Source organism: Peromyscus leucopus, chromosome 3 (genome assembly GCF_004664715.2).
Source record: "Peromyscus leucopus breed LL Stock chromosome 3, UCI_PerLeu_2.1, whole genome shotgun sequence".
Classification (NCBI taxonomy): Eukaryota; Metazoa; Chordata; class Mammalia; order Rodentia; family Cricetidae; genus Peromyscus; species Peromyscus leucopus.
This window is the reverse complement of record NC_051065.1, coordinates 108,655,388-108,674,859: the sequence shown is the minus strand read 5'-3', so window position 1 is coordinate 108,674,859 and position 19,472 is coordinate 108,655,388. Positions and strand designations below refer to the sequence as shown.

General features: G+C 45.0%; 1 protein-coding gene across 2 annotated transcripts in view; it reads left to right on the top strand.

Annotated features, from left to right (window-relative positions):
- Window positions 1-1,940: 1,940 nt before the first annotated feature.
- Prickle2 (prickle planar cell polarity protein 2) overlaps window positions 1,941-19,472 on the top strand; it is a 342,866-nt gene continuing 325,334 nt past the window's right edge. The window contains exons 1-2 of one of the 2 annotated variants that reach the window (XM_028855071.2): window positions 1,941-2,251; window positions 2,814-2,899. In XM_028855071.2, the coding sequence (XP_028710904.1) occupies window positions 2,102-2,251; window positions 2,814-2,899 (236 nt within the window). In that variant the 5' untranslated portion in view covers window positions 1,941-2,101. The remainder of the gene's footprint in view (window positions 2,252-2,813; window positions 2,900-19,472) is intronic. The other variant, XM_028855079.2, reaches the window with a different exon arrangement.

Genomic DNA, 19,472 nt, shown 5'->3' with positions numbered 1-19,472 from the left:
GCAGAGCAAAATAAAGCAGTATTCTGTGAACATGTTTTTGATATTGATTTTGATTCTTTGGTTATGGGACAGATATATTTGTCTCAATTACTGAATATGTTGTCTGTAAATTTTGCTCCCAAGGCAAAAAGACCTTACATGACTCCCCTTGGTTATGGCTCAGAAACCACACTAAACTTTACTGTCTTGTTGGGGAAGATGGATGGCTAGTTCTGATGGAGAAGGGTGTCTGAGCGGTGTCCTGCTAGTCCTTTGACTTTGATCAATAGGTACACTGGTTTTGCCCCTCAGCCCCCACTTGCTGTTATCCCAGGCAGAGATGGCTTTTTTTTTCATTCAACATCAATGTCCCATGAGTCTGCTAAGCCAGACTCATCTCTTTTTCAAAAATGACAAGATGTCTTCTTTCGACTTCCAGGAGTATCTAGAGTGTGCAAGCACTGCGTGAGTGCTAACGCAAAGAAGACAATGGCCCTTCTGCCATTTTGGTTTGGTTGAGAACAGATCGTTTCAGTGCATGCTTTGTATGACATGAATGTGTAAGGGATGGAAGAGTAGGTGGTGGAGAAAGTTCAAGGGAAGTGTTATTTGAGCTGAAACATCAATGGCTTGTGGACACCATAGCTTATGCCTCTTAGAATGACATCCTTGTTTTTAATCCCTAATCTTCAAGGAGCCCTGAGTTTGTACCTGTCACATGTCCTCACTCATTCTTCATCCACACTATCAGATAAAGATTTCTGTTACATTTTTTTTAAAACAAGTATTGATAGAAGGGCAGAGCATAGTGGTACATGACTTTAATCCCATCTCTTGTGTCTGAGTTAGGGTTTCTATTGCTGTGAAGAGACACTATGACCATGGCAACTCTTATAAAGGAAAACATTTAATTGGGGTAGCTGACAGTTTCAGAGGTTTAGTCCATTATCATCATGACAGGACATGGTGGCATGCAGGCAGATGTGGTGTTGGAGAAGGATCTGAGAGTCCTGCATCTTGATCTGCAGGCAATAGGAGGAGAAGTGAGACACGTGGCATATCTCGAGCATAGGAGACCTCAAAGCCCACCCCTCACAGTGTGACACTTTCTCCAACAAGGCCACACCTACTCCAACAAAGCCACACTTCCTAGAATTGCCACTCCCAATGAGCTTATGGGGGCCAGTTACATTCAAACTACCACAACTCAGGAGGCAGAGGCAGGCCAACATTTGTGAGTTAAAAGCCAGTGTCTTCTACACAGGCCAGCCAGGACTATATGATACCTGTATATAGATATACATAGATATATTTTATATATGCATTTATATTAGACACACATATATTGATAAGACATACAAATCTAACAAATGTCAAGAGATCACTAATACACAGTGGAAGAGGAGGTGGAATTAAGGTATGTGGTGTGACACTCTACATAATACAATTGACAAGCTTCCAATGAACACTTACTATGTTCCAGGCTCTGTACATTTGGAGGCACAACCCATCCTCTCTCCATCTCTTCTTTCTCTAAGCCATCTACCAACCTTAATGAATGCTAATTAGATTTTGAGGAAAGCTTTAAGGGGACATGAGACTATTCTGTGTCACGATTGTGGTGATGGTTGCTGTGAGTATGAATTTGTCAAAAAGGCCAGAGCTATGCCCTAAATAGGTTAACTTTTACTCCATGTCATTTAAATCTTAGCGCAAAAATCTCTCATCTTTGCATCTCCACCCGACATCTGTGAAGCGCCCCCTGCCCCCTAACTTCAGGGACCAGGGTGAGCAGAAGAGCTTTTAGGGGCTGGGCCAGCCAAAGAGTTCTCCCCAGAGGGCAAGGAAGCAGGAGAAAGGAGAAAGTGGCCTCAGCTGGTGCCAGAGAGGATGGGACTGGCTGGGGGAGGGCGGGGAACACGCGGAGAGGGGAGGGACCAGCAGGCGGGGAGCGAGCTGCAGAGGGAAGGGAGGAGGGGAGACGTGCTCTCCCGATCCAGCCGGGACAGCTAGGCGGAGACCGCCCGGCTGAAGACCGCGCCGGCCCAGGCCACCCGCCCTCCCGGCGGCTGCGGCGCGGACACATCCAACCGACAGCGCCGTGTGCGGGAAGCGTCCGGCCATGTTCAGCCGGAGCTCACGGAAAAGACTGTCCCGCCGCTCGGTGAGTGTCCTCCACCCGAGCGGGGCCGCCTTCCCGGTCCCCACCGCCGGCAGCCAGCGCCCGGGCCCAGCCCCTCTCCGCCCCGCGGCCGCGCACCTGTGGCCCCAGGTAAGCTGGCCCCGCGGGCGCGCCAGGGGCTGGGTCCTACTCCAGGCCAGGCGACAGTGCCACCAGGGACCTGGACCCTAAATGCCATAGTTCGGGGGCGCCGGGGGTGAACCTTCTTCTTTGCCCCTTCCCTTAAGGAAAATGGGAACCCCAACGCCCAGACCGGACCTGGGGTTGCCTTTTGGGGCGTCCCCGCTACCCTTTTCCTAGGAGCCCCAGCTTAGTCCAGGGCAGCCACCAGGTGGTCCCCGCAACTCCAGGGAACCGAAAGGTCTTGCTTTTGTTTCTTAGAAACCGGTGACCAAGGTGTCTGGGGGAGACAAAGCTCCAGCCAAGCCATTTCTTGGTTTGGTGCCCATGCTTTATAGGCAGCCCACCTGGAACCACACACCCTTATCCAGGTGGGAAAATCTGGCCCCAAGTCCCCAACATCAGAAAACAGTTGAGTCCAATCACTGAGGCAGGGTGGGAGGGGCAGGCCTCCCTGCCTAGGATACAAGTGGGGCTTTGAAGGAAGAAGCCCCGCTGGTGGACATGCTTGTGTTGTCTTTTTGTTTTGAAGTTGACCGGACTGGGTCGGATTGAGAGAGGCCAGCCATGTAACGCCTGTGGTGACCAGTGCCCTGGGTTCGCCTTGCATAAATGGAGGTAGGATGGTCTTAAAGTGCACTGCAGGGAGAGAAATAAATACACTTTCCCCTCCTTTTAAGTCTATCCTGCAAGTCACATGGAAAGAATGCAAACACTGTTCCTTTAAGAGCCCAGCTACATCTGCTACAAATATTGAAGGTGGAAGTGGTGGCCAGACACTGGAGGATGCAGGAGATGCATTTTCCTGATGCCAGAGCTTTAAGTGGGAAGTGTCTAGGTAACTCAGCCCCAAACAGTTCAAACCTGGAGCATGCCGGTGTTGCCAGGCACCATGGTACAGAGCGGGTGGGTGGAGGATTGCCTAGGCTAACTGGTGTTTTCCAATTGTGCTTTCAGTTCAGCCCTCGTAACTCTGGGTCCCAACCACAAATCCACCACTGCCTGCCTGTGCTCTGTCAACCCTCTTCCCGTGGCCAGATGTTTCTTATTAATGTGCCTTGAATGTTGATTTTCAGGCAGCCTCAGCTGGCTTGCAGTGATTTTTGTTTGGGAGTGGAGGGATCTGGGTACCTTCCCACTGCATCTGATGGGTAGGGTTGGGGTTGGGAAAAGTTGGGGTGTGGGTTTACAGACTCCACTTGGTGATAGCAAGGTGAGTCCTCTTCCCTGGCATCTTGATGAAAAGGAAAAAGTGGGGACAGTGGATGGTTGACTAGTGTCATTCTTGGGTTAAGGCGTCTTCCCACCACTCACAGGCTCCTGTGAAGAAGACTGTTTTGGATACAAAGGAGTAAAGTTATCTGTGACCCCGGCCGCCTCCGCACATTTCTACTTCCCTCCTTCAGCTATGGCACATGCTGGGCACCCTGTGTTAAGGAAACTCCTGGCTGGTTTCTCAGGGATGAAATGCTTTTGTTCCCACCTCAGATGAGTCTGGCAGGCTCTCAGCCTTTGTTTCAGGGCACTGAGCACAGACTTGGGGCTTTCAAGCATTTAATGAGGAGCGTAGCACAGTCAGGCAGGCGATCTTATAAAAAGGTGATTGGCGACATAGGCATCTGTCAATAGTGCCTGTGCTGTTCTCAAATAGGTGTGGCACCTGTGGACTGGCCCTGTGGAGTCTCGGGTATGAAAGGGGGTTACACATGGGCAGGGGTATTGAAACCTTATTTCGTAAAATTCAGTATGACAGAGACTAGCTCGTGGCCTCTCTGGATCCACTGGCGATGTAATGGAAGTGATGAGCAGGGCAGGTGATTTGCAGCTTCCCTGTCTTCCTTTGCCTATGGGTCACTTTCTGACCAGAGACCACTTGACAAATGGTTCTGGGAGGGTATATGGCTTGAACCTTGTTCTCCTCAGCCATGTGACCTCTGTATGTTCAGTCCCTACAGGTCCACCGTTCCCCATCTCTCTACCTGTTAAGATGGGAATGACAAGGATGCTCTCCAGGGATTACATGAGATGTTGAAGATATTGTTTGTTTATTCCCAGGCCCAGAGTAAATGTGCACTAATTTCATTGTTTCCAGCTTCCTGCCAAGGGCTGTTCAGGGGGAGATGTAACTCATTTATTTGAGGATGTTGGATGACCGGGGTCACTCTGACCTTCATGATCACAGCTTCTTAGAACTTTACATCCTTTTAACCCAGCTGATTTTGTGATGGGAAAACAAGGGTTTTATTTTCAGCCCATGAAGGAAAAGAGACCTTTTCATCAAACTGAGGGATTTTCACATGGAAGCAATTTCCCCCTAGCACCAGTGAAAAGACGTCCCTTTGTGCCATGAATAGGGTTTTTATGGTGTTTCCTCCTGTCCTGGACAGGAAGCCGCTTAGCTGACCTTCTGCCTGATCATTTTTGGGTTCTAGTAATCGTAGTCTTCCCTTAAACAGTGTTGTTACCACCCTCTTTTACTGGGTAGCCCTAGGCCGATGGTGGACACTGAGGCCCATGTAGGAAGAAGGGCTGGAGAGTCAGGCACTGGGAACTTGCTTTTGTTCTGACCCAAGAGCACACATCCCCTTCCCCCAGATCTACATCTTATTGCTATGACAGACTGCACGGCAACAGTGACTTAAGGAAGGAACACTTTTTGGGTAGCCTAGCCTGATGGAAAGGACTTGAAGGCAGAAGCTTGAGTCAGCTAGTCACCTTATAGCCATAATCAGGAAGCAGAGAAAGGTGAATACTGGCACTCTGGCCCGTGGGATGGTGTCTTCCATAATTCAGCATGGATCCTTCTCTCTATTATGCTTCTCAGGGAACGGTCTTGTAGGCATACTTAGAGATACATTGCCTAGGTGACTCTAAGTTCAGCCAATTTGACAATGAGGATTATTAACCATTACAACAACAAATCCTAAGACCTTCCCCTGTGACCTCAACCACTAAACTGGTCTGTGTGCATCCAGCTTGATCCTCCTCCATCCCATTGCCCACACAGGCATCTCTTCAGAATAAGATGGAAGGTATTGCCTCCCAGCTCAAAGAGCCATGAGTTCTAGGAAGGAAGCACAGGGGGAAAAAAGCTACTTTCTTCTGGCACTGTGCTCAGACCTGGAGCTTTGTAGTACACCCAAAACTTAGCTGGCATTTATTTATTCTGTGGTTAGCTCTGTGACCTTGGACAAAAGACTTGGACTCCCTTTCCTGTCACGCTGGAAGACTCTACAGAACAAATATTTGAATGGCTATCCTATGCCAGGTGCTCTGGTGGTGGTGGTGGCCACTCAGCAAGAGACAGACAATCAGGATTCCAGCCCCATTCCACAAAGAATTAAACCCTAGATAGGGCGGCTCATGCAAAGATTCTTAGGAGATGACAGTTGGGAGGAGACTCCTGGCTGATTGAAGCTGGTCAGGAAACCAACATTCCAGCTCCTGGAAGCTTGTTAGGAATGTATACTCTGGATCCCATCCCTGGATCCCCTGAGTCTATCTTGAACGGGAGCAGGGTACCTGGTTGACTTGCATGTACGTTAACGTTAAGAGACACTGAGCTAATATGCCTCGCCCAGTGAATGGCAAAATTGTTCTCTCTGGGTTTGCCACAAAGGAGGAAAGATGTCTGTAAAAGACTATGGGTCCTGACAAAACTATTGTATTTTATTACAAGGACTTTGCTAAGTAATGCTACACTCCCATTTTTAGTGTTCCATTTTCCTTTGGGCAGCAAATGTGACTTTTTTTAAGTTTCTAACAAAAATAGGTGGTTATGTGGGTTTTTGGGAAACAAGACCCACAATTCTTGCACTCTGATTGGAGCAACTGGAAGCATAGGTGGCTACTGCTCCCTACAGGTGACCTAGTGAGGAGAAAGCATTGTCTCACGGTAGCTTAGTGGAAACTCCCACAGCCTTCAGGCTGCAGAGAAGGGTGATCCTGAGGAGGAGGATGGAAGGCAGCTTCATGGACTGTGGCTGGGGACTTAGTACTCTGCTCCAGGAGGGCTATTGGGAGCCAATTGTGCGTGCATGTGTGCATCTAGTCTTGGGGTGGGGCATGGGGATTTGCACATGAAAGTTTGAGCTCTGCATGCCCAGATCCTAATGGATAACAGTCACAACAATGCCAGATCTCGATCGAGGAACACCTGCAATAACATGACAGGCTGACTGGTGGGTATCAGCTTCCTGCGTATAACACATCTTTTTATACAAGCTCACCAAAGCTTGTGAGGTAGATGGAATTATTTTATTGGTAAGGAAATCAAAGCTCCCAGCTGTTATCACTTAGCTATGGCCACCGGGCCACCGAGAATCATGCTCATCCCCTGTGACTCGCTTGCCTCTTGTGATTTAGTCTAAAGCAGTGGTCACATCCCAAAGGCTCAACTTATCCAGCAGTTAGTGGGTTCTGTTTGCTGGGATTGGCATAGTCAATGAGTAGCCCCCCCCCAATATTAAATTCAACTTTCTGGCTTTTCTAGAAAAGAAAAATCTATTTGGTACTGTCAGGCCAGCTTTCCTACATGACATTAACAGGTGGCTCTTGAATAGTTTCCCTTTAGATGGGACTGGCGCTGATTTCCCTTAGTTGCCAACGTTCTGGCTAGTTCTAGGACCTCTTTGAAAATCCAGGTTGCCTGTCTAGTACTGGAAATCCCAAGGGACTGCTCTCATCTTTGCAGATAAGGTTTGGAAAAAAGCAACCTTCTCGAAAACTAGCCCCCTGGGGAAAACAGTCACACCGCCAGACAAATGCTTTTTGTCCTTCTCTCAGGCATGGTGAGTCTTGAATGTGGGTGGGACTATTCACCTCTCCTTGTGGGAGGGAAACTGAGTCTCAGAGAAGTTTAGGAGATGATCTTCCAAATCCTCTTTCTTCAGGAGCAAGGCATCTCAGATTTTATCTGCATATAAATTGCTTAGCAGTTTTGTTCAAGCTCAGGTTCTGTTCTCTTGGTTTAAGGGAGGACCCGATAGTCTGCCCTCCTGAGAAGTTCCAAAATGCTGTTTGTCTGCTTCAGGGTCCGCAAATATCTAGGCCATGGCCTGCAAACTCTGACCTTTTGGCCAAATCTAAGCCTTGGGTCTTTTGTATGGTCATGAATCAAAACTGGATTTTATAATTTTAAAGAGGTGGGGGGATTAAGAGAATAATAATCCACAATTTAGGGAAATAATCTGAAATTCCAATTTCTATGTTTGTATATGAATTTAACTGAACAAAACCTAGCTCATCTGTTGACATTTCATCTTTTTTATTGTTTTGTGACAGCAGTGGGGTTGAGTAGCTGCGGATGAGACCATAGCCCACAGAGCCCAAACTATTTAGTATCTGACAGCTTACGGAGAATGGGTGCTGGCCTCTTGTCTGGATTACTAGTTGGAGTGCATGCATACTTCATTAAGAAACAAGGCGTCTGGGAATCTTTGGAGTCATGGCCATAAAGAAACATTTCCCTCCAAGCTGGCTGAGAAGAGAGGTGAAAGAAAAGCAGGCAGAGAAGCAGGGCCCAGACCACAGCTCTTTCTAAAGGGCCGTGGCCAGGGTTTGCAAGGCCAAATCAATGACCCTCCAGGGGCTTCTAAGCCCCTTGTAATCTCTTTAACATTGCAACTTTATGGATACATGTAGGTTCAATTTGAGCAGGAAGAGGTAGACTTTTACAACAGCCTCCTGGAGTCCCATTTTCATGAGCAGCTGACAGGGGCAGCCCACAGCGGGGCTGGCTTGGCGAGGCCATTGTAATTATGTAGAGCAGTTAGTCTCTGGATAAGGGAGGCTTTTCCAGGCACATGCTTTGGCTGGACCATGGTTGCTCCAGAGGCATTACCCTGGGGGGAGGAGGGGAGCCATGCCTGTGCCTTGAAAAGCATCCTTTCTTAGTTGCCTTGGCGACTCCGGGCTGCTAACTGCAGCCATAATTTGGGGTGATGCTGGCCTGGTTTCCTTTAGTGGATTGTGATTTGGCTACGGAATAGTTTTCCACCTATTGTGCTGTCTCAGTCAATGAATTTGCCAAGAAAAGGGAATGTGTGTCTGGGTATGAGAGAGAGAGAGAGAAGGAGAGAGGGGAAGAGAGGGAGAGGGAGATGGAGGCAGGCTGGCTTAGACACTTATGTCTGGGATCATCTAGGCAGGACTAAGAAAGTTGATAGTTGTATGATTTGCACTTGATAAATTATATGATAGAATTTGAGTCCTTTAATAGGGGTTTCTCATGAAAAAAATCCAGTCCGTCTCAATATATTTGGTATATCTTCTTTGGAAATAGATATTCATGTTATGAAAGGAAATAAAATCTCTCTTACACAAATGTACACATGTGCACCAGACCACAGAGGAAGAGGACCACAGTTGTGGAACAAAGTCTGCTACCTGTTTTGTGTCTACTAGCCTGGACGGTTTGCACACTTTTAAATGGTTGTGTTTTGAGATTACTTGAAAAAATCAAAAGAAAACAAACATTTTGTGGCACATACAATTATATGAAAATCCTATTTTTGAAGCCTGTAAAGATTGGCAGCCAGCCCCACCCATTCTTTTGGTGACATCAGAGGCTAATAGTGAGTTACACCAAGACAAGCCTTACGTCCTGTAGAATTGAAAGTGCTTATCTCCTGGACCTGTTCAGAAGCAGTTTCTCAACTGCTGAGCTAGAGATATATATTAATTAAGGTTTAGTATCTATTTCTCAGATTCAGTCATGTCATTTTTATTAACATTTATACAGAAAATAAACATTCTTCATATTATCATTTAGCACTTGCCTTTTTCATACTTAGAAATAATCTGTGGATATTTTCCATATTATTAGTCACTATGGGGCATAAAGATCTAATGCATTTCTTACCTTCCAGTATCTGTTGTATATGGGGCATATAGAGCACAGATTTCATGCTCATGTTTGTTTTCACGGTCTTCCTGAATGCTCTCACACCATCACTGTTCCCAAGCCCGTGTTTGTCCAGTTCATTATTTCTGTCACATAACTGGAACTGCTAGGTCAGAGGACATGGACGTGAAAAAATTTAAAAACACTTGTCGACTTGTCCTGCCAATTTCCACCCTAACTCTTTTAAAAACCCAAGGGTGTTTGTGTGCTCTTTGGGCTGTGACGTTGAGACATCTCAGCTTGTACAGCAACTTGATAATTAATCCTTGCTTAATTGCCCCAAGTGACAGTGTGTGTCTGACGAACAGTGAGAAAACACAGGCCATCAATGTCAGTCATCTACTTTCCACAATGTATTTTAATTTGTCTTTGATCTGGCATGGGATGCCCACATGCTGTTGAGCAGCCTCGCTTACCCCAGCGCCTCTGTGGTTTAAGTGAGCAGGAGGAAGGAGGACGGAATATATTCGCTATTTTATTGTCTTTTGGTTTTAAAGGCTCAGAGGTTAGCCTTTAACCTTGCCATGAATGAGTACCTCCGAGGGATGTCCCTGTGGAGAGAGGGAACATTGCCTACTGGGAATCATTCCCACATCCCTCAGCTTCTTGAGATCAAAGGTTTTCTACTTACTGCACATGGGACAGGAATAGGTGCAGTCTCTGGGGGCAAACACCTGCTTCTGGCCACTGTCATAACTGTTTCTTGGAGGCTCGTAAAGACTTATCTGGGAGCATTAAAATGGAGTGGCTAAAGGGGTAGGCTTTAAAAGCTGGTTGTTGGAATGCTGTCTTTATGTGTGTGCATGTGTGTGGAGGCCAGCCCTCAGACTCAGATGACATTTCACAGGAGCCATCCCTTTATTTTTTGAGACAATCTGTCTCCCACTGGGACTTGGGGCTTCCTGCTTTCATTGGGCTGGGTGTGAATCCCAGGGGACTCCCCTGCTTCTGCCTTCCCAGAGCAGACTACAGACGTGTGTGTGTGTGTGTGTGTGTGTGTGTGTGTGTGTGTGTGCGTGCGCGCGCGCGCGGCGTGCACGCGCGTGTGCGCTTTTTCCTTGGGTTCTGTAGATGCCACTCAGGTTCTCATGCTTTTCCAGCAAGCACTTCCCAGCCCCTAAAAAGTTCTTTTGGCTCGGCTTCTGAGGCTGCTCGGCACTGATCAAGTGGCGTAACCTTTCTGAGCCTAGTTTTCTCAGTGAAATCGGAGTATTATGGTTTGTCTGGCAAGGTGGTTGTAGGATTAATGGGATGAGACATACATACTTCCTCCTGTGCCTCTGATGGACCCTGGGTTGCATGAATGCATTGGTTTTGAGAATATTCAGTGGTAACAGGGCTGTATGATGAGCGAGAAGATCTGGGTTCAAGGCTCGTGAAACTATAGGTTATAAGCTAGATTAAAAAGCCCCTTTCCCCAGGAACTGAAGCCTGTCAATCTCGGTGGGAGTGCTGAATCTCCTCTTAAAATCAGAGAGACAGTGTAAGCACTCCCTCTTACCTTAAATGAAATCTCACAGAATGGTGGATTTAGATCCTTACTGTATGTGGACTCTCAATGACAGATTTATACGCACCAGGTGTAGTGGCTTTTGTTAGAACTGTACTATACCCTCCTGACCTCCACCTGAGTGAAGTGTGCACAAGATGTTCATAAAAACAGTTTGCAAAGTCTAGGAGGAAGGTGACTTTCCAACTCACCTCTAGGGGCCCCTTGTGAGCATCCTGCCTCACCAGCTGCACTATGGAAACTCAGGTTCTCGATGAGAACTACACATTGTGGAACACACAGTCAGTTTCTCCTTGGCCTGCTTAATAACAGTCGAGGAGTCTGTGGCTCTCCTGCCTTGCTAAGCGCTTCCATTCACATGGGCACTAGTCTTTAATCCAAAGATTCCTGTTACATGGCATGAAAAGGAGAACATTTATTCAATATCTAAACGTGAGATCACATCCTGGAACCTCTTAAAACAAGATCTATATTTATATCTCTTTAGCACTATATAGGATTTAAATCTTGAGTTGGTTGACATTTGATAATGGGGACAAAAATACAATTTTTGGTTTTTTTTTTTTTTTTTTTTTTGCTTTCTTAAGATAACTGAAAATATATGGCAACCCCTGTCTTACAGTTCTTTCTTTTAGATGGAGCGTGTGTGTCTGGTGGGCACCGTTTCTACCCTTTCCTGCACTCTTTATACTTGCTCTGCCTTGCTGATTCACACTGATGGCTAGTCCCAGTACACAGCTGGTTTTGTAGCTACAGATTTGAAAGAAACCATGACTAGAAGGATGCTAGGCATGTTAAGTCACTGCTTGGCAAGGACAGCCATGCAAAACAAGATGTCTAGGCAACCAAAATCCTCCCTGCCTGGGAGGTGCTGTGGGGTAGAACTAATGTTATGGAGACCTTATGTGTGCCTGGTGTCTTACGTGCGTCATTTCACGTCCTATTTCAGTCTTCTGAGGTGTGCCTTTGACCTTTCATTTTTCACATATAAGGAAACAGCGAGGTGATGTGGCCAGATAGCAGAGCAAGTCACAGGTCTTTGGGGCTCAAAATATTAAGCTGTTCAACTAAGACATGTAAGGAAACAGCGAGGTGATGTGGCCAGATAGAGCAAGTCACAGGTCTTTGGGGCTCAAAATATCAAGCTGTTCAACTAAGACATGTTTTGATTTTCAGTATCAATATGAAACTGTACCATGGCGTAAACGAGTCTTCCGCTTTCAATATCTTGGGGATGGAATCTGCTTCATGTCCGTAAATAAACATAGCATCTGAAGAACTCTGGATTAGCTGCTGCATGTGAGACTGAGGCCATTCATGTAAAACTCCTATCAAATTCAGGGGATGGCAATTGATAGGGTTTCTGAAGGATGCCTCCTAGATTCCCTGCTCTGGAGAAGGGGAATTGTAGCTTGACCAAATCTATGAGTATTAAAGGGGCTTCATCCAGGTTGTTAATAGCTTGGGGTTTAGTTGGGCAGACTAGAGAGTCTTAGGAGGAAGAGTCTTTAGGAAGATCCTCATAAGGTCTTGGGGAGATAGCTCAGTGAATAAAGGACTTGCCATATAAGCCTGAAGATCCCTAGAAACCATATAAAAGTTGGAGGTAATAGCTAGGACCCATAATCCCAGCACACCTACAGTGAGATAAGAGATTAGAGACCCAGGTTCCAGCTCAGGTTCCACAGATGTGAACAAGAGACCTTGCAAGCCCAAACCAGGTAGAAGACAGAGACCTGCAATCACAGGTTGTCCCTTTGACCACCACATGCATATGTGGCATGTGCTCACCCACACTTAACACATGAACACACACACACACACATACACTACCAAAACTACACACATGAAAACCAAGAAAGGTCATTATCATTTGCATAATATGTTCCCTGATGAAATCCCCACCAAAGGATCCAGTCAAGAGAGAGTTCCTGGTATGCCTTCGGCAACCAGTTTGAATCTAGCATAGCAATGTGTCATGTGACCATTTTTCAGTCTTTGGACTTGGGCCTTTGAATGTGTGTCTTGAAACTTTGGAGATGTGGGTTTCTTGGTGGCAAAACAAATGCAATTACATGGTGGACCGTGAGAGGCTTTAATGTGGGCATTATGAGATGTTATGTTTATTAAAGTCTGGGGTGATACAGAAATGGCTTGCCTAGGCTTAGGCATTGACTCATTATGTGCACATATAACATAGGAATGCACACTCCAACTTCAAATGCTAAGGAGTTAGGCCTCGAGGGAGCTTATTAAAAGAATGCAAGTGTTTTTTTTTTTTCTCTCTTTCAGTGGCTCCATGACATTGCCTTGATGACATAATTTTCAAAACCGTCCACTTTACAATCAGGCACCCAGGATTTTATTTCTCATTTATCTTTGATGACTTGGCTTTTGAAGTTGACCCAGCAACCTGTTGAGCTGTTTACAAATCGCCATACCTGGCTTCTTTTAATCTTCAGGAATCCCAAGGTTAGAGGCAGTGGATGAACTGGAGAATGCCCGGGCATGCTTTCTCTTGGGCTTGGAATATTAGTAGCCTTGGAAAGGAAATGATGGTTTTTCTTGGATTCTAGAGGTGGAAGAACAAAATGGATGTGTCCTGAGATTTGGAGTTACTGTTACAGTTTAACTATGAAAACATTCCCTAGTTAAGGTGCTACTTGGAGAGGTTGTAGAACCCTGCCTGGGATGTAGGGTCTAGGCATGGGCCTGGAGAAGCCTCAGCCATATTTTTTTGGTCTGGTCTCTATCTATCAAGATGTTAACAAGCACCACCACGAGCTTCTCCTGCCACAGACAGACCCTTCCCTGACACGATAGATGCCCTGTGTAAATGGAGCAAACAAACTCCTCTTTTTAAATTGCTTCTGTTGGTTTTTGTCACAGTGACAAGAAAAGTAACTAATACAGTATTTAATTTTTAATATAGTAGATAACAGCATTTAAGGTAGAGTCATCTCTTATTTTAATTATGGCTGCATTGCTGGATAGCTAGTGTGTAGTTCAGACAATTTTGAAGATTCAGCAAATTAAGTGAATTATGAATAAAAAAGAATTACTATAACTCTATCACCTAGAAATGCATAGTCCTAGCAGTAAGATGTGATTTTCTTCTGGTCTGTTCCCTTTATGTATAGTTTCATTGTAAGGCTTCCCTAGAGCTACTGAAACACATTCCTAACTGACTGCCTGAAAGCAACAGAGACTCCTGAGTCTTCTGAAGTTAGAGAAGTCCAGAAGCAGGGTATCAGCAGAGTGTGTTCTCCCTGGAAACCTGTGGGCAAATCTGGTTCATGCCTCTTATAGTTTTTGGTGGCCCTTAATCACCCTTAGTGTTCTTGGTGTGTGAATTCTCCATTCCCAACTGCACTCCATCATCATATGGCTTTCTTCCTGCCTGATGTGTCCTCTAAGGATTTATCTTTGGATAAAGAACTACCTTAATCCAGAATGATCTCATCTCAATTCTTAATTATATCTGCAAAGACAATATATATTTTAGAGTAAAGGCACCCCATCAAGTTCATCCTGATAGGTGCATCTTTTAGGGACCTTGTATTGATGCCAATATAATAGCCATAGAGGGAAAAAGAGACCTTATGATTCCCTTTTTTATATATAAAATTTTAATAAAATATTTAAATAAATTTAGGAGTATAATTGCCTAGAATCAATAAAAGTGACAAAACAATTTTCAGCATTGTTGCATTATTTTTATTTTATTTTCACTCATATATTACATCCTGACAACTGCAGTTTCTCCTCCCTTCCCCTCCTCTTACCTTCCCTCTCTCCCAGATCAACTCTCCTCTGTTACTCTTCAAAAATAAATGAAAAGGAAACCTCCTAGGGATATCCACCTAACATGGCCTAACTAGTTACAATAGGACTAGACACAAACCCTCATATTAAGGCAGCCCAATAGGAGGAAAAGGGCCCTAAGCACAGGCAAAAGAGTAAGAGACACCCCCCACCCATACTGTTGGAGTCCCATAAGAACATCAAGATACACAACCATAAGCTATATGCAGAGAACCTAAGTCAGATCCATGCAGGACCCCTGATTGTCGTTCCAGTCTCTGTGAGCCCCTATGAGCCCTGCTTAGTTGATTCTGTGGGCTGTGTTCTCATGGTGTCCTCGACCCCTCTAGCTCCTACAGTCTTTCCCCCTCCTTTTCTGTGGGCTTCCCCTCCTCCTAATGTTTGGCTGTGGGTCTCTGCATCTGTTTCCATCAGTTGCTGGATGATGCCTCTCTGATGACAATTGGGCTAGGCACCAATATGAGTATAGTAGAATATCATTAGGGATTGCTTCATTGACTTTTTTTTTTTTTAAACCAGTTGTGTTTGATTCTATCCTGGGTCTCTGGGCTGTCCTAACTCTGGTTCCTGACCATCCAGGCAGTGTCATAGGTGGGCTCCCTCTTGTGATGTGGGCCTCAAGTTGGAACAGTCATTGGTTGGTCACTCCCACAAGTTCTATACCACCATTATCCCAGCACATCTTGCAGGCAGGACAAATGGTAGGTTGAAGATTTTGTGTCTGGGTTGATGCCCCAGTCCCACTGCTAAGAGCCTTGCCTGGTTATAGAAGATGGCTCTGTATCACCCATTATTAGGAGATTTCAGTGACATCAGTTTGGGCTCCATATCCACCATTACTAGGAGACTCTAGTGATTCCCTCCTTAAGTATCCTGTTCAATATTGGCTTTCTTAAAAATATATTTTACATATATTGGTCTTTTGCCTGTATGTATGTATGTATGTATACCACTAATGCTATTGTGGTGGTTTGAAAGAAAATGGCCCCCAAAGGGAGTGGCACTATTAGGTATGGCATTGTTGGAGTAGGTGTGGCCTCGTTGGAGGAAGTGTGTCACTATGGAGGTGGGCTTTGAGGTGTCATATATGCTCAAGCCATGCCCAGTAAGATAGTTTACTTCCTGTTGCTTGTGCAGGATATAGAACTCTCAGCTACCTCTCCAGCACCATGTCTGCTTGCATGCTACCATGTCCCACCATGACAATAATGGGCTGAACCTCTGAAACTGTAAGACACCCAATTAAATGTTTTCCTTTGTAAGAGTTGCTGTGGTCATGGTGTCTCTTCACAACCACAGAAACCCTAACTAAGAGAGTCATGGAACCAGAAGATGGTGTTGGAATCCCTGGAACTGGAGTTAAGGATAGTTATGAGCCACTGTGTGGATGCTGTGTACCAAACCCGGGTCCTCTGTAACAGTAACTAGTGCTCTTAACCATTGAGCCATCTCTCTGGTCTCCAGTAATGGCTTTCTAACTGTGTCATTTGTAAAACCATGTGACTGCATATAAGAGCTGGGCCTTGACTTAGGGCAATTTTGTGAGGAACCCACTTGACCTTTTTTAAGGCACAATTGAAGGCTTGCAACAGGAAAGTATTGTTGAAGCTGCTACACCAGTGGATGGAATTCTGCGATGGAATTTACAGCCCATATTGATGAGGTCTGAATCATTTGACGCCCCCTGGGTCACCCTCCAGAGTCCATGCTGCTTCTTTTAATTTTCTCTTAAGCCTTGCCAGGAAAATGCATAGGAAATGAACTAGCAGTGTGTGGAGAGTTATTTGTGGAAAGAACATTTGACCTTTTGGCCTTTTAATTAAGGTCATATAATGGATTCACATTCAAAGGGAAGAAAATAGTCTGTCTTAGAAAAAAAGGAAATTCTTAGTAATCCTAGAAATGAATACCATTCTTCCAAATCCTGCAGGAGCCAGATTAGTCCCCACAAACTGCACTTCATAAAGAGACCCAGCAGAGGTAGAGCATCATTGCTGCTTTCCATTTGTCTCATTTCAAGCCTGCTAAGGGGTCTAGACTGACAGGAATAACTAAAGTAAAATGAAAACAGTGGTTTCTTCTTTGTTAGGATCATTATCTTATAGATGACATTAATTGAACATTTACAATATGCCAGCAGCACTATAGGAAGCCCATTCTTGAAGTCTCTTATATAGTTATAATAACTATTATTTTTATTCGAGACAGGGTTTCCCTTGTAGCCTAGGCTGACTTTGAACTCGAAGTCTTCCCAATGGCTTCCCAAGTTCTGAGGTCGGAGGTGTCACCACCAAGCCCAGCCTCTTAAGTCATGCTTGAAACCACTTACAAGATGGACACCATGGTCGCTGTTTCCCACAGAAACTGAAATGCTGCAGGCCTTGGTCATAGAGCAAGTTGATATCAACACTGATATTACATGTCTTTCGGCTCTGATTCAAGTCTTGGACCCTTGATCTGTATGCTCCCCTCAGGCTCTGGAGGGCTGGTGTAGACTTTAAAACACTAGACTATCCTAGGGGCTGCCCATCAATCTCAGTGTCCATTTACATGATTTCACGTGGGACTTTATTGGAAAGTTCTCAGGAACTGGTGGTCAGGAAATAGGGTTGGAAATTTGTGGGTCTCAGATGTAGCCCAGCCTTCCAGGATATCATAGCCATGTCAAGGACACCAGAAAAACATAGGAACACATGTGCATAGCTTAAATAATTTAAACATCAGTTTAGTCCAGCTGCCCAATACCTTGTTTTTTTCATAGACTTCAACTGTCTGTTAAAGGAATTGGGGGTGCGTGGCGAGGATATTAAACTAGGAGGAGTCCTTCCCTCCCTTCCTTCCTCCATCCCCCCCCCACCCCCCGCACCTAGACAGGGTCTCCCTGTGTAGCCCAGCTGGCCTCCTGAGTGCAGGGATAACAGATATTACCATACCTGGCCCTGAGTTTTCTTGAACTGGAGTTTATTCTCATCATCTTTCCTATCATTTACAATTTATGGAGTTTAACACAGTGCTTTTTAGGATCCTGGGTCAGATGCACTAGGTATGGTATCTCTGTGAAAATGGTCAAACGTGAATGAGACAGTCCCCTGCAGTGGTTCCCAACCTGTGGCTCACAGCCCCTTTGGGAGTCAAAGGGCCCCTTTGCCTAAGACCATCGGAAAACAAAGATATTAACATTACAGTTAATAACAGTAGCAAAATTACAGTTATGAAATATCAACAAAAATAATCTTATGTTGGGGGTTCCCACACATGAGGAAGGGTCCCTTGTACTAAAGGGTCCCAGCATTAGGAAGGAAGAGAACCACTGGCCTACTGGGTAGTAAAATGAACATCCTTAGAAATCAAAATATTATAGATCTGGGCAGGAACAGAGAGCCCTGTGACAGAGCAGAACATCTTGAAAACTAAATCCAAGTCACTGGGAACTATTGAAGTTAGGTGGGTTTTTCAAAGCAGTGGAGAGATGATTCAGTTGATTGGATCAATGTTACAAGGAAAAACACCCAGCTTTCCCTCTGGCTTGGCATAAAAAGAGATTAATCTAAAGCTTTAAAAAAAAAAAAGCCACACTTTTATTAGGGTTAGCTCTTACAAACTTGGAAGCAAAAGGCACATCTAAATGTAGACATTTTATCTTCCTTCTTCCCTCCCTACCCTGGAACCACACACACAAGGCAGTAGGTGCATTCTGGCCTCAGGAGTTTGCACATCCTGGCACTGCCTGGGTGTGTTTCTGTGGCTTGGTCCTCTCCTACCCACCAGGTCATCTGCTTGTTTCTTCTCTAGAATAGTCTCCCAACCGATCTAATTTAAACTCCAGTCCCTAAGCCCCCTTTCTCCTTCATGTTTCCATAGTGTGGGCCCCACCTGAAATTATATGTTAATGAAGTATGTGCTTTTCGTTTGTCCCCAGGAATAGTTTAGCTTATGTAAGCATGGCATGCCACACAGTTATTTTATTGCTTATTTCTTTTGTTCAATCCCTGACACCTGGAGCCTAGCAAGAATTCACTTCCGATGCACTGACTGACTGAATAAGCAGGTGCATGGCGTGAAACTCAAAAGGCATAAAGGAAGATGGATTATTTTGACATTAATAATTTACAGATTTTTTAAAAGGCAGGAGAAAATTTGAAACAAATTACCTGATCACATTTAATATGCAGAGACAGTGCCTTTTTTTTTTTTTAAATGAAAAAACATTTCTTACTAATGACAGAAATAAGTATGAAACAACTCATTTTGAAATTGGGCAATGGGTGGATATGTGAGAAAACCTTACTTGTTTTCTCAGTGGATATGTGACTGTTTCTGTTGTTTCTGTTAATTTGCAAATCCAATACAAGAACAACTCTGTGTTCCTGTCTCATGGTGAACTAGTGAACTCTACCACCTCTTTCTGTAGAAATTGTTAGAATAGTATGCATCATATGATGTGCTTGAGGTTAAGCTTGACTGATTTCTGTCAAGATTTTAAAACCTCTTCTGGTACTAAAGGATTTAGAATTGTTCATAAGTGTAACAAGATTAATAGTTATGATTTTGTGATCTAAGGTATAGCAAGAAAGTAATGATATTAGTTGAAATATTAAGGCAACTCCACGTAGTTAAAAGGGAGGTTTATTTTGTGGGGTAACTTACAAGTGAAAGGATAGGTTACAGGGTCCGGGAAAGGTGTAGCGCAGTCCAGCAGTGTTCTCTGGGAACTGCTCCATCTACCTCCAGCATCCAGGACCCAGGAACCAAGCCTGCACATCCAGATCTCAGGTCTTTAGGACTCCTCTCTCGGCTCCGCCTTGTAGGCGGGACAGTTACCGAAGCCTCAATGCAGGTAGTACTTCCAGGTCAAACCTGGAGCAGCTACCCACTACAATAGAACTACATTTCCAGTCCTCAAAACATCACCTTTGCATTTAGAAACCCATAGATTTGGGCGCGCATGCGCA